At 41.7% G+C, this 13,336-nt stretch overlaps 2 protein-coding genes across 3 annotated transcripts in view; one reads left to right on the plus strand and one right to left on the minus strand.

The window, feature by feature from the left end:
• Positions 1-1,816: 1,816 nt before the first annotated feature.
• On the minus strand, positions 1,817-11,650 carry NHLRC3 (NHL repeat containing 3). 2 transcript variants are annotated; one of them, XM_067713217.1, is made up of 7 exons: positions 11,353-11,650; positions 10,985-11,143; positions 9,935-10,019; positions 7,958-8,158; positions 7,107-7,198; positions 4,546-4,658; positions 1,817-3,952 (listed from the first exon to the last, which is right to left on the minus strand). In XM_067713217.1, the coding sequence occupies exons 1-7, from the start codon at positions 11,434-11,436 to the stop codon at positions 3,700-3,702; spliced, it is 987 nt and encodes a 328-aa protein (XP_067569318.1). In that variant the 5' UTR covers positions 11,437-11,650; the 3' UTR covers positions 1,817-3,699. The 2 variants fall into 2 exon arrangements, with proteins under 2 accessions (XP_067569318.1, XP_067569317.1); XM_067713216.1 differs by lacking the exon at positions 9,935-10,019 and adding an exon at positions 10,533-10,680 and having other exon boundaries at positions 11,353-11,649.
• A 134-nt stretch (positions 11,651-11,784) lies between these two features.
• PROSER1 (proline and serine rich 1) overlaps positions 11,785-13,336 on the plus strand; it is a 29,168-nt gene continuing 27,616 nt past the window's right edge. The window contains exon 1 of the mRNA XM_067713220.1: positions 11,785-12,887. Within this exon, the coding sequence (XP_067569321.1) occupies positions 12,843-12,887 (45 nt within the window). The 5' untranslated portion in view covers positions 11,785-12,842. The remainder of the gene's footprint in view (positions 12,888-13,336) is intronic.

The following is a 13,336-nucleotide window of genomic DNA, read 5'->3' on the forward strand; positions in this document are numbered from 1 at the left end:
TTTACCTTTTCTTTTTCTTAAACATGGCAATGTCCAATGAAAACAGTAGAAAGTTCCAACAACCCTTGGAAAATATGTCACCTATAAACCAATTTCCTCGAGATGTAAGCAAACTGAAGAAAAAGAAGAAAAATTAAGTGTGGTTAACACTAGAGCCTCAGATTTAAGCAAAGTATAAAGAAAGTCAACAGATGTCCACATTTGATTCCAAGAAACACTTACCATAATCTGGACTCTGCTGCCCTCTTTTGTATCATGAATGTAACACAAGTACCAAAGGGCACTTCCAGAAAGAGCCTGAAAAGTAAGGGGGGTTTGTGTGGCTTGTCTTCCCACCTAGATAGTGAACTGCTAGGGCAGAAGACGTTTGCCTAATTGTCTTCATACATTTGTTGTTTCGTACATTTTTGTTGTATAAATACATGTGATTTATTCTGACTTTTTAAAAAAGACTTCATTGATTGTGATTTACTTTGGTGCGTCTGAGGAGCAAAAATCTGAGTTTCCAGTTTTATTTATTTACTTATTTTTACATCTTGATGGAGTAGAATTGCTTTACAATGGTGTGTTAGTTTCTGCTTTATAACAAAGTGAATCAGCTATACGTATACATATATCCCCATATCCCCTCCCTCTTGTGTCTCCCTCCCACCCTCCCTATCCCACCCCTCTAGGTGGTCACAAAGCACCGAGCTCATCTCCCTGTGCTATGTGGCTGCTTCCCACTAGCTATCTATTTTACATTTGGTAGTGTATATATGTCCATGCCACTCTCTCACTTCGTCCCAGCTTACCCTTCCCCCTCCCCGTGTCCTCAAGTCCAACCTCTATGTCTGCATCTTTATTTCTGTCCTTGGACGGTCCTCGAGTCTGTCATACAGAGTGAAGTAAGTCAAAGAGTTCCGTTCCAATGTTGGCTATCCAATCCTTCCTGCTTTAAAATCCAATGTTTTAAAACCAACGAAGGCAAAACAAAAGTTAGGCCTTGACTGCTTTTAGCTTAACAGCCACATTGCTTGAAGTTGTCTTTTAATCTGTTATCTGACGTGAGCACAAAGCATAGAGATCTCCTTTGCTTATCGTCACACTGCATACATGGTTTCTTTGATGGACAAATGTTCCATTTTAAAGACCCAATGTTGTAGTGGAGGTTAAGAAAGATACCTATAGCCTTTGGTGTTCTAACTTAGAACACCCTACCCCTTTCCCCCCAGAATAAATCTAGAAAGTAGAGGTGTAAAGAGATTCCATTTCTAATGCAAAAATATAGTTAGCTAGTTATTACTATCATTTGTACCCACCCACCATTTTAAACGCCACATTAAGGCGGCTTCCCTGGTGGCACAGTGGTTGGGAATCCGCCTGCCAAAACAGGGGACACGGGTTCGAGCCCTGGTCCGGGAAGATCCCACATGCAGCAGAGCAACTAAGCCCGTGCGCCACAACTGCTGAGCCTGCGCTCTAGAGCCCACGCGCCACAGCTGCTGAGGCCTGTGCGCCTAGAGCCCGTGCTCCGTAGCAAGAGAGGCCACCGCAGAGAGGGGTCCGAGTAGCCCCCACTCGCCACAACTAGAGAAAGCCCGTGCACAGCAACGAAGACCCAACAGAGCCCCCCCAAAAAAAGCCACATTAAGTCTTCTAAGCAACCTCTAGCAATATTTACACACTTCGGCCCTCACTTCAACTGTGAATGAAGAGGATATACTCCCAACCTGTGATTTCATGATTGCTGAAATCCTTCAATGGAATAAGAAATTACAGACTGCTTTTATAACAATAAAATCAAGCTTTAACTGGAAAATCAGACAATACAGCATTCTTTCCAAAACTTTTATTTTTTAATAGAAAATACAACACACTTCTCATTCAATTAATTTACCCAATTAATCCAAAGGAGAAAAGTGAGATACCATGATTACAAGTATGCTAATAAAATAAACACTTTTAGCAGGACACATGGAAACAATACTTTCAGCGAGTTTTATAAAAATCTGGTATAAAACAAAGTTAAATACAACATTTTTGAAATGACAAAATCTAACCTATATTCTTTCAAAGAGACATTTGCACTTCTTGTCCTGGCTTGGAAACAAGACAAATAAAACCTCAAATTATTTCCTTTCATCCAAGTCGATTTGGCTAAACTGCATAAAATTTGTGAGGATACGCTTTGAAAAAAAGCAATAAATGCAAAATTAAGGCAAAACTGATAGCTGGTATCAGGTAAATAGCACATGTAGTAGGACCCTTGCTAATAAGATGACTTTAATGTACCTGGAGCTACAGACTTCAAAGGGCACATTTGTACCTATTGCACATCTGATCCTCACAGCCTTCCTGAAGGAGGAAAGGCAATGATGTTCCCATTTCACTGAAGAGAAAACTAAGGCAGCTCACTTAGATCACACAGCTTGACCAGTGGCACAAACACACATCAATGGCCTTGGAACACAGGAGAGGGTTTCCTGCTGGCAGATTTACCTTCCTAACTGCATCAAGATATGACAAAAGTGTAAGTTCCTCGAGTCTGGAAAGCAGACTCCAGTCGTAACAGGTAATGAGGACAGTCAGCTCAAGATTTCTCACTTGCCATATACAATTTACAGTGAAACACGGAGATAAAGATGGAGGCTGATGCGAGAAAAGGCGAAGAATGATCTGAAAGACTGTAATATGGCCAGGTTCCTTCCAAACCTAGAATGAACTAGAACAAACTGAACAAATGGTCTTAACTGGGAGGCCAATATTCAAAGGGGTAAAAAAGAGACATAGAAATAGAAGGGTAGGAAATTCTTCATTTTAATAGCTCCAAGTGTTTGGCACACATTCTCCCATAAATAATTCTAAAACTTCCCTGAGGTAGACAAATGTTAGAAAGGGACAGAGTTCATGTAAAAAAGAGGGATGGAAGGAAGGAAGGAAGGAAGGTGGCGGCACTGAGAGGAACTACTTTTAACGCTCCCTTTAAAAACCATTCCAGTTATTTGTAAAACCCCCTTTCGGTAAAGTGCTTGACGCTAGCCATTTTATTCCTACACTTAAAGGATGCAACTACGTATCCTACAACTAAAGGACCAAAGCCAAGCTGGGCCTGTAAAATAAAGTCTAGCGAAGTTCACAGCAAGCGTGCACTTTTCTTAACATCTGTACCTGGACGTCGTTCTCTCCTCCTGCTTTTCAAACGGAGCTTGAGGAACTCAAACGGACTCCCCTGCAAAGTCTCCATGATTCAGACAAAACACCCCTCCTTCAGAAAGTCCTACTTCCCTGGTGCGCTGCTGCTGCCGTGTTTTGTGGACTATAAGCTACTCAAAGGCACAGACAACCCTGCCTGCTCATTCCCGAATCTTCAGGACCTGGCACTCTGTGGGTTCTCGTTAATCAAGACCCCATCTGACCCCATCTCTCAAGCAGTTCATTTTTTACTAAGTGAAGGTTTGTGTTGTTTATGTGAAATTCAATAAATTATCCTGCAAACCCATTTTTATTCCTGTGTTCCCCCCACCCCCAGCGAGAATGAGTCTATAGGGCAAATTACTGGGTTACCACCTTAGTCCCGCTTTCCCACCCCATTTTTCATTAGAGCTACGTTTCTTTCATAAAGTATCCTTATGCACTTGTGTGAAATGAAGTCACAAGAATGCCCCAAAGCTGAGAATCTGAACTTCCACTTGAAACGACCTTCAGGGAAAGAAACAGTTACGAACCGAATGAAGAGAAATAGCTCTTCACAGGGACGTATTTTTGTACTTGTTTTGCTCCAATTTCTGCTACATAGACGGCTCCAGTCTTCCCACTGACGTCTAAGAGATGAGGTGAGACCTGATCCGCCAGCTGGATCGTGCTGATCACCGAACAGTCGCCAATGCTTCCTACCGGGGGCGCCGCCACGAGTAAGAGCCGGCTCAGATTCAGCTGAGCTACGATCAAGTGCTTCCCGTCGGGAGTAAATCTAAGGAGGAGGACATGTCACATAATCAACCGGGGCAAAGTTAACATACATGTTTATTTTTTCGACATGTGTATCCCCTACAGTGCTACACAACAGTAAGGACCTGCTTGCTGAAGGGTTCTTTAAAGGGGGCTTGAAAATTGATCTGATTCTGCTTCACAGGGAACAAGAGATTTGTGATGACAGACTTAACCAAAGATTAGTTTATGTTTTTAAAATTAACAATATTGGAATATTACACAGAGATGAAACTAATGGAGAATCGGTGTCAGGCTGGGTCTGAAACTATAGACTCAAGATTTTTATTTTCATTCTCTGTTTAAAAATAAACTGCATCTCGAGGGCAGAGGATGTAGGAAGGTCCAGGCTTTATTATCTCTGATACTTGGATCCCACAGTGCGCTGGGAGTTTAACCACATTCACGCTGCCTGGGATTTGAAATATGATTACATGTTCTCTGAAAACTTCTTTCCTTCTCCTTTTTCCCTGATTAAAATTAACAGTAAATGTTCTAAACTTTCAGCTAGCTCTTCAGAGAAACTTAACATAAACCAAATCAAACAAGCATTTTAAAACAAAAAGAAATGATTACCTGACTGCAGAAGGTCCCTCTTCGGAGAAACAATTATTCCAAGCTCCTAGCCACTCCCCCGTGTCTTTATCAAACACCTGAATTCTTTTATTGCCTCGGTCCGCCACCCACACCTGGGAACCCAAAGAAAGAAAAAAGAAGAGGGGAAGAGAATGCATGTTTATTTTCATTAGTTTCATAAACTCCCATTGAGGACTTAGAGGACCTCACAGAAGAGAATATTAAAAACCCCATTTTCAGATAAGAAACTCAAATGCAGAGAAGTTAAATACTTTGTTTTAAGCAGAGCTTACAATAAGCAAGAGAACCATGTATGGCCACCCGTCTTAACCCAAAGCCTAGAATGCTCTACTATACTAAACATCTGGCTCACTGAAAAGCTGGAGTACTCCACTACAATGCAGAGGATGGGCAGACACCGAGAAGTGACAGCATTCATTCATTCCCTCCTCTAACCGCTGTCACTGAGTCCTGTTGACTTGTTGGTTCCTGGGCCAGCTAACAAGACAAAGACATAGAAAAGCAGCCCTGCTCTTTAGGACCCCAGGCCAGTGGGAAGCCAGCTGCTCACTCGTATCACATCATTAAACCTCTACCTGCTATTCACCAGGGTGTGTCCAAAGTTCCAAACCGAAATGCCAAACTAAAGAAGAAGCTTGGGAGATGTTAGTGACATATAAAGCATGATAACGGGCTAACAGTAGGTTTAATTTAGGTTTGCTATAGGCGGCCATGAGTTCTTCAGGAAACTGTTGTTATAAACAGGAAGGCAGATTGGACCTAAATGACATTTCGTGTACTGTATCTGATGTATGCAACCTGCAGCATATGTACAGGATGGGCCAAACGTGCTGACCTCTACCTCCCCCTTTTGAGGATCCCTGGAGTTCTTGGATTTGTGGATTCAGGACTATTTCTTCAGAGTAACCCTGACTAAGTCTTTGTCAATGTGTGTGAGTTTCAGTAGCCACTGAATTCATCTCTAGTCAGAAACAAATAAAGACTCAGTGTATCACTTTAGAAAGGCTATTGATCCCTAAGTAAGGGTATTTCTTAGATCTTTTCCTGATCTATGATTCTTTACTAAAGAGGAGTTTCCTTAAGGATTTTGGGATTACTGTCTTAGATAAGTGGCCAAGGAGGAAATACAGTTTAGACCCTTGGACTGAATGACACTATAGGCTGTTAGCATTATCTTTCCTACTCAACAGATTTTTATTATGAGAAACCTGGTTTAAGAAACAACAAGTCTAACTCTGGAACTAATAAACTTTTCACATAGGGTTGAGGCGATGATTAAATGAGTTAATCATGTTAAATGCCACAATAGTATTGCTGCTGTCGTTATAAAAACACAAGGGTCCAGAAATGAACACGCCCGGTTTTCATCACTTGGTGATGCTAGAGGATCCCCATCAAATGACCTCCAAGGACATTCCTCACCATGGTGAACTGACCTGGGTCTAGGTCTTGCCGACTCAGAAACTTGACCTTGTTCTTATCCCATGAGGGGAGTGGCTAATCAGGTTCAGGAGGGTAATGTGCAAAACCAGAATTCCAATTTTCCAGTTTCCAATTTTCAGATGAAGTTCCTATGTTCAGTTATCTTCCTATCTACAATGCAAATACTTGCAGATTTTATGATCAAAACATTCTCTCTCTGTTAACATAGGAAGCCAAGTCATAATCAGAAGGTTGCTTGCTGAGCACAGAATCAGAAGTGGAAATGAATTAAATTTCTAATGGCGTGAAGCCAAGATAGTCTGATGCATCCACTGCGCACCAAGGCATTCAGTCATTTAACGAAGTTGTAAGATGACTCCTACGTGCTAGGCACTAACACAGAAAGCAGAAGGGATGCAGTTCCAGCCCTCATACTGCCTACACTCTTATTAGGGGAGACAATTTAACCATCATCTTACAGTGTTATGGTTACTATAATGGGGGAGTAAGGGCTACTACAGGAAAACAGGTGGAGAAACTAATATAAAACATTTTGGGTGGGTTTGGTTACAGGAAGGTGACTCCCCAAAAGAGACAACGTGTATGCTTAAAGGTGTGTAAAAGCAAGAGGTGGTAGCAGACAGACGGAGGTGGGAACAAAAGAAATTGAAATTTGTTGGTTAAAGCTTTCTGTTCCTCAGACAGAGTAGAGCTAGGTCACTTGGAGAACTAGAGTGTGCCTGGTCACTCCTTTTTTCAAGCTTCCAAGATTAACCTCTTCCATCTCCCTTTTGATCAACACGTTCTCAACACAACTCTTTTTTTTTCAGGCAACTTCACTTATGTCCTGTTCCATTATTTGTTTCTTCTATCCTTTAAATGACAGAGTGATCTATTTTGCTCATTTCTAAATATTTGGGGAACTTCATTATAGGACCCAAACATTTATAAGAGAGTATGTGGATATACCCAGAGGAATTGCCCAGACATACCCAGATACACACATCCACTAACATACACACGTATCCAAATGTCTAGACACTCCCGTGTGCCCATATATCCATGCTCTGCACCACCCCCATATATTCAGACAGTCCCCAGCGACGCTGTATATTTACCCGACCATCAGAATCAACTGTAACACTGTGAGGAATGCTGAACTTAGCAGGCCCTGTCCCATTTTCTCCATGTAGCCAAAGGATCATGAAATCTATAAATGGTACACATATATGGTCAGAACAACATACAGAATACCTTATGCATTTACATGTTATACTTTATGTCATAAGTTACAAAGTATTCAGTTATACCCCCAGCTGATGTTTTCCTGGCTTTCTGTTTATACATCCATTTGACTAATTTGTATGCTTAAAAAAATTCTTTCCCTGTTTCAAGCAATTAATCTGCTTCTTTAATGACTGTTTCCACCTGAATTTTTCATAACTCAAAACCGCTGTTTAGGGTTCATGTCAACCTTGTCCTGAAACTGGTTCCCCTTATAACCAACCTGTTATTTGGTATTACCATTCCTCTGAGCTTAAAAATTACGTTTCTACAGGCCATCTTATTTAATTCCCCTGTACTGAGCTGAAGGTGTCCCTCGCCCCAGCCCCACCAGAAAAAGATATGTCCAAGTCTCAATCTCCAGAGCCGTGAATGTGACCTTAACTGTATCTGCAAAGGCCCTAGTTCCAATAAGTTAGGGGTATTGAGATGAGGTGATTCTGCATTTAGAGCAGACCCTGAAGCCAATGGCTAGTGCCCTTATAAGAGAAAGGAGAGGAGATTTGAGACAAAGAGACACACAGAGAAGAAGGAAATGTGAAGATAGAGGCAAAGACTGAAGTTATACTGAGTACCAGACAAATTAAGTCCAACTTATTAAGTAACATTCTTATATTGGATTGGCCAAAAAGTTCCTTCAGTTTTAAAGTATTGCAATAATACCACACAAAACTAAGCCACGTACCTTGGGACAATTTGATCAACCTGTTATTCAATCCTCCATCTCCATCCACAATGTAAATATCCCCTGTGTCTTCTACATATAATTCTGCAGGGTTATCAAACTGCAGGGGATTTAAACCAGTGCCTTTTTTGCCTGGGGTACCCAAAACTTGAACAAGATCACCAAAGGAATTGTATTTTTTAATAGTATGACCGTAGAGTCCTATAAAGATAGACATGCACATTTCAGATATATAACCATAGTACAAACATTCACATTTTTCAAGTAAGCTGAGAGCAAAAATTTAACAGAATTAAATAGCAATAAAAAGTTAAAAGGCTCAGATAATTAAATGTTATATTTGACAAGCAATAGAGCTTCATTAGTTATAGCCAAATCCGTTCATGAATTAAAACCTCAGGTACTCCAAAGTAAGATTCTAAATCCAAATAAAAAAAACTGAAAAAAAAAAAAAACCTGACTCCTTAAACAGAAGGCTCATGATGTAAAAGTACTGGTACACCATTTTCTTCTTTTAATCTTATGACCTTGAATAAGCATTACTTGTATAAGAAAATTAAGAAGGATCTGGAAAAGGAACAACTTATATTTGAAAACTGTTATTCCAGTCATTCACGGGCAGATCTCCAATTTCAGTGAGTGACTGAAAAAGTTCTTTATAATACAAACTTCTGTTTATAAAAGTCATTTATATCTATTCTTGTGTTAATTTTTTTAAGTCTTTTTTTTTATTGCGGTAACATTGGTTTATAACAATACTGACTTTTTTAAGCTACATTTTCTCCTAGTGGAAACAAATACAAAATTCAACCCATTAGCTTTTCTTTCCTAAGAAAGGAATAGATCTTTCCAAATCACCAGTATATTATCTTCTCACACTGAAACTTATCTTACAAGCAAAAGTATAAAGTGGAATATTTACAAATAGGGAAAAACTATAAAGCAGTTAACAGAAACCAACTTGAAGGCATACCAAGACCAACTAACTGGTAGGCATTCAAATGATAAATTGGAAACAATGGGGTCTCTGGAAATAAAGTGAATCAGCTTGCATTACAATCCTATCTTGACAATTGTACTTATTATTACACTTGTTTTGGAGACTTGAGCTAAAGTCTGTAGCAATAATAAGAGAACAAAACATTAAAGAAAGCAAACTACAAAGTCTCTAAGGAATTGGAAAAGAAATAGAATAACAGTAAATATTTTTTTTTAATGGCTATGATATGCAGCCATGTTTTTACTGAAGAGAATTTATTCTTCGAAATATAGGAAGGAATAGAAAAACTGTCTTCAGATCTGTGTGTGGAAAAACAACCTATAATGGAAAGAATGAAGAGATCATGTGTGTTCTTTTTATTTCTGGGAACCAGTGAAGTATTTTATAAAAAAAGATCACATGAATGGAACGAATTAAAAAGTAATGGCCTCTTTTAACAGTGAATCCAGAAAAGAAAAAAAATAAATAAAAAGCGAAAATAATCAAATTTCATAGAGTCTAACAATGAACTCAGAGATAACTTAGATTTTGGGGGGTTAACCAAAATCTTACCATCCAAAATACAGCTTTAAATAAATGGGTCACGGGGCTGAGGCTCAGAAATCTTTTGGGTTCTGAGAACAGATGTGGTAAGGGCACTTCTTACAAAAACTGAGACCTCTTTAATTCCAAAACGGTATCTGCATTAGCCAGAAGTGGGGAAACAGAAGGACCTTCAAGCCATGAACATAACTGGGACAAGACTAGAAATATTTTAAGATCTCTTTCCTTCCGGAGATCCTAAGACAATACCAGGTTATCTCTTATACCATCTTGTCTTAAGCTACAAGCACAAGCAAACAGTTATCTCTGAAAACTTATCTCACGGTTTTAAGTTCAACTGTGTTTACTTTGTTTTGCAGCACATTCTACTAAAAATATTCGACAGAAGGAAGGTTTCAGACATGCTGATGTCAGTGGGATTTCAGAAACATTACCAGCAGTTTGTGCAGATCTTCTACTCTGGGCAAGAAAGCAGTTCTGGTTTCTCAGCATAATCTCACTCTCTCTCTTTTGTTTCACCTGGAATAATTTTTTTTCACTTTTTAAAGCATGTGGTTCAATAGCAAGAACTGAAGTCAAAGATTTTTCATTATATTGTCACATGAGATCTGTTTAAAACTATTAGGCACTTAGCCTATTATAACTTCTGTTATCAGCATAATTTCTTTTGAAAGAGAAGTGGTAAAGGAAAACTAAAGGCAAGGACTCCATTCATTAGCTTTTAGAGATCGCCATTTTATTTTGCTTCACAGAAGAAGTTTAGAATTATCTACTCTAGGAAGAGCAACTGATATTTTAAAAGGCAAAAGCCCTGTGACAACTTAAAGGAAAGATCGTAATAATTATAGCCTCCTTGTTAAATGTCCTGATTCTACGGAAGTACAATATAAAGATTTAGAAACAAACGATTTCACGAATCATTAAAGGAATTACAATTAGATTCGGCCACTCTGATTTTAAAACGGACAAGCAAGAACATGGGCAAAGATGTGATTTCTAGCAAGATAATTTAATAGGTATTACTAAACATACCACTTCCTACGTCCGTGATCCAGACGGATTGTTCATGTGGTGTACTGGCTGCAAATATACCATGAGGTGTGTCAACTGTATAATTCCAGGCTCGTAGGAAATATCCATCCTCTGTGAACACTAATACCTTTGGGATGTTATCCCCTCTCTGAAGGTATACAAAAATAACGGCTTAGATAGGATCACTTTTAAGGAAGCAATCTTTAGTTTGGCAGAGAGAAACAAAAATTACAGGTTAACCGAGGAATTTAGGAACGTTTAAAAAACCATCTACAAAACCTTACAATATTAATCTCTATCGCGTTCAAAACCAAAGTATTAACTTTAACTCAAAAAACGAACTCTACAATTGGCGTAATATAAACGTATACAGTTACTGAGTTCGGTGAGACAGGAAAACTGTTTTCCTTGTATCCATAACCTAAAAAAAAAAAAATCCCAATTTTACTTACTTGGGCTACGTAAACCAATCCGTTGAGGGAGTCAACTGCAACACAAAATGTTGCTCCAGTGAAGTATTCTGAATACTTAGGCCAATCCACATCCAGCCGGTAAAGGGCTTCCTCAGGTCTCCAGGAAATTTTAAAAGCAAAGTGAAGAGGTAACGGGAGCTGGGAAAGAAGAGAAAATAAGGAAAATGGCGATGTACCATATTACACACGTTTTAACGCTAAGAAACAGGCGACGCGTCGGCGGTTCGGCCCCCGGTGCAGGTTCTGAGATGAACTAGTAAGAGAACCAGCGCCACCTCCATCCCAAGACCGTCTCCCCACAGTGCTATCCACACACCCGACAGCCATTTCCTCACTATCCAACTCACCCGAGAGGCACAAAATCGAGAATGGAAAACCAGAAACGCAAGAAAGAAGCCAGCGCCGGCTACGCAGACCCAGAATCTCGTCATGACTAGACAGGAATCCTGGCGAGGAAGAAAATAGGCAGGCGGCTGGTGGCCGCCCGGACAGCCTCAGGTCCACGCGGTTCGTCGCTGCACTGAGCTCCTAGCTCCAATGAGCCTAGGAGAGAACCAGAAGGCAGCAAAGACCAGGGCGAAAGAAAATCAGAACCGGGGTTCCGGATTTTCAGGGCGTTCCCACCGCCCGCCTCCCACCGCCCCTCCCCTCCCTCCCTCCCTCCCTCCCTCCCCTCCCTCCCTCCCTCCCCTCCCTCCTCCCTCCCCTCCCTCCTCCCTCCCTCCCCTCCCTCCCCTCCCCTTGTCACGTGCCCCGGGTTTACCCCGTGACCACCCTTCGGACGGTCCACGCTGTGGACCTCTCCGGTCCACCAAAATCGGGGCGCCCTTAGATATGCCTTAACTACTCGACGTTCATTCTTTTAAATTCAGACTTAACAACCAATAATTAGCACAGTCAAACCTTAGAATTAAGGTTTGATTAATAACTTTCAGGCTCTGGGAAAGACTTCAACTTCATCCAATTCCGAGACATCCAGGCATCCGCTATGGACACCTACATTCCCACACCAGGACCCCTCCACAGGCTCTCCGCGAAGAGTGGCTTCAGCAGACGGCGCAGAGTTGACTTTACTCTGGCGCGACGGGCTCCGTTGAAGGACCCCACGAGCCGGGGGAAGCTCTGGGGGTAACCAGGAAGGGCTCTTGGCGCCGTTGGCGTTGCGGTCTTCGGGAGTCCCCCTACCTGAGACCGTACCCCCTTCGCCCGGCTCCCGGTGCTCGCCGGCCGCCGGCCCGCTCCCGGAAGCGGTGGCAGCTGGTAACAAAGAGCTGCCAGGCCGCTGCTGCCCGGGCTACGGGACCCAGGAGTCCGGCGGAGCTGCTGGGAGTGAGCGCGAGGCGGGCCATGAGGCCCGGTTCGCGGCGGTGAGGGGCGGCCGGCGGCGGCCGAGGTGCAAGTGCGGGCCGAGAAGCCGGTGCTTCCCTCCTCGCCGCCCGCGGGATTCGGGGCGCGGGTGCCTCTGCTCTCCGGGCCGCTCCACTCGGGAAGGCGGCTTCCGGACCTTCCCCCGGCGGCGCATGCCTTTGAGCTGCGGGGACCGACGCTCTGCCTCCGGCCACCGAACCTCGGGTTTCTCTTCCCCGAGGGGGTCCTGAAGCTTTGTGTAAAGAAGCTGGGGAAGCCTGACAGGTTTTGTTTTTAATAAAAAGTTTTTATAAGTCTGCACTTTTAGAAATTTTTGCAGAGTTTGAAGTACTCTACCTCTTCGCATCCTTTATTCTGCTCCTTGAGTCTTTTTTCTTCTCAGCTGTAAACGTTTTTACTATCGGAGCGGACCAGGGATGAACGTTTTGTAATTGAAACTGTAACTCCTCTCGTCGAGATAGTAGTCAAGATGGACAAAAAGTCCTTTGAAACGGTGCTGGATGAAATTAGAAAGGTAATTGCACTTAATTCCTTAAATCTGTGAGCTACGAATTCTCGTGATTGATTCTCTTTGAGGGACTGCGTGCAGATTGTGTAAAATACGGGCTTAAGGATTGCAAAACTGGTTGGAATTTTAACGTGTAGGGTAGGAGTTTAAATCTTGATATATTTCACGATACAAATAGAAATTATGTTAACGCTAAACTTCTTGAGAATCAGTGCGGTGTTGCGGATATTATATTCAGAGCCCCTGGTTCCGAAACCCGCTACAAATCTTTAATAGCTCTGTAGTTTCGGATAAGTGATTTTAATATTTCTGAACCGATTTCCTCTTTAGTAACGTAAGAGTGAGTGAAAACTAGAGATAATAGCGTAGGCAGTTTCTTTAACGGTAGTTATTATCGCAGGTTTTTAAAATCTGAGTATAAGCGGACTATATTTGTTGCCTGTGCCGGACAAAAT

The sequence above is a fragment of the Pseudorca crassidens genome, chromosome 18 (genome assembly GCF_039906515.1).
Source record: "Pseudorca crassidens isolate mPseCra1 chromosome 18, mPseCra1.hap1, whole genome shotgun sequence".
In the NCBI taxonomy this organism is placed as follows: Eukaryota; Metazoa; Chordata; class Mammalia; order Artiodactyla; family Delphinidae; genus Pseudorca; species Pseudorca crassidens.

Bases quoted from the DNA above. Each gene is read 5' to 3' on its own strand.
- NHLRC3 (XM_067713216.1), bottom strand. From the start codon at position 11,436: ATGACGAGATTCTGGGTCTGCGTAGCCGGCGCTGGCTTCTTTCTTGCG. The intron at 10,681-10,984 runs GTAAGTAAAATT...GTATACCTTCAG, and splicing joins GATTGGTTTACGTAGCCCAA to AGAGGGGATAACATCCCAAA. The intron at 8,159-10,532 runs GTATGTTTAGTA...CTATCTTTATAG, and splicing joins GATCACGGACGTAGGAAGTG to GACTCTACGGTCATACTATT.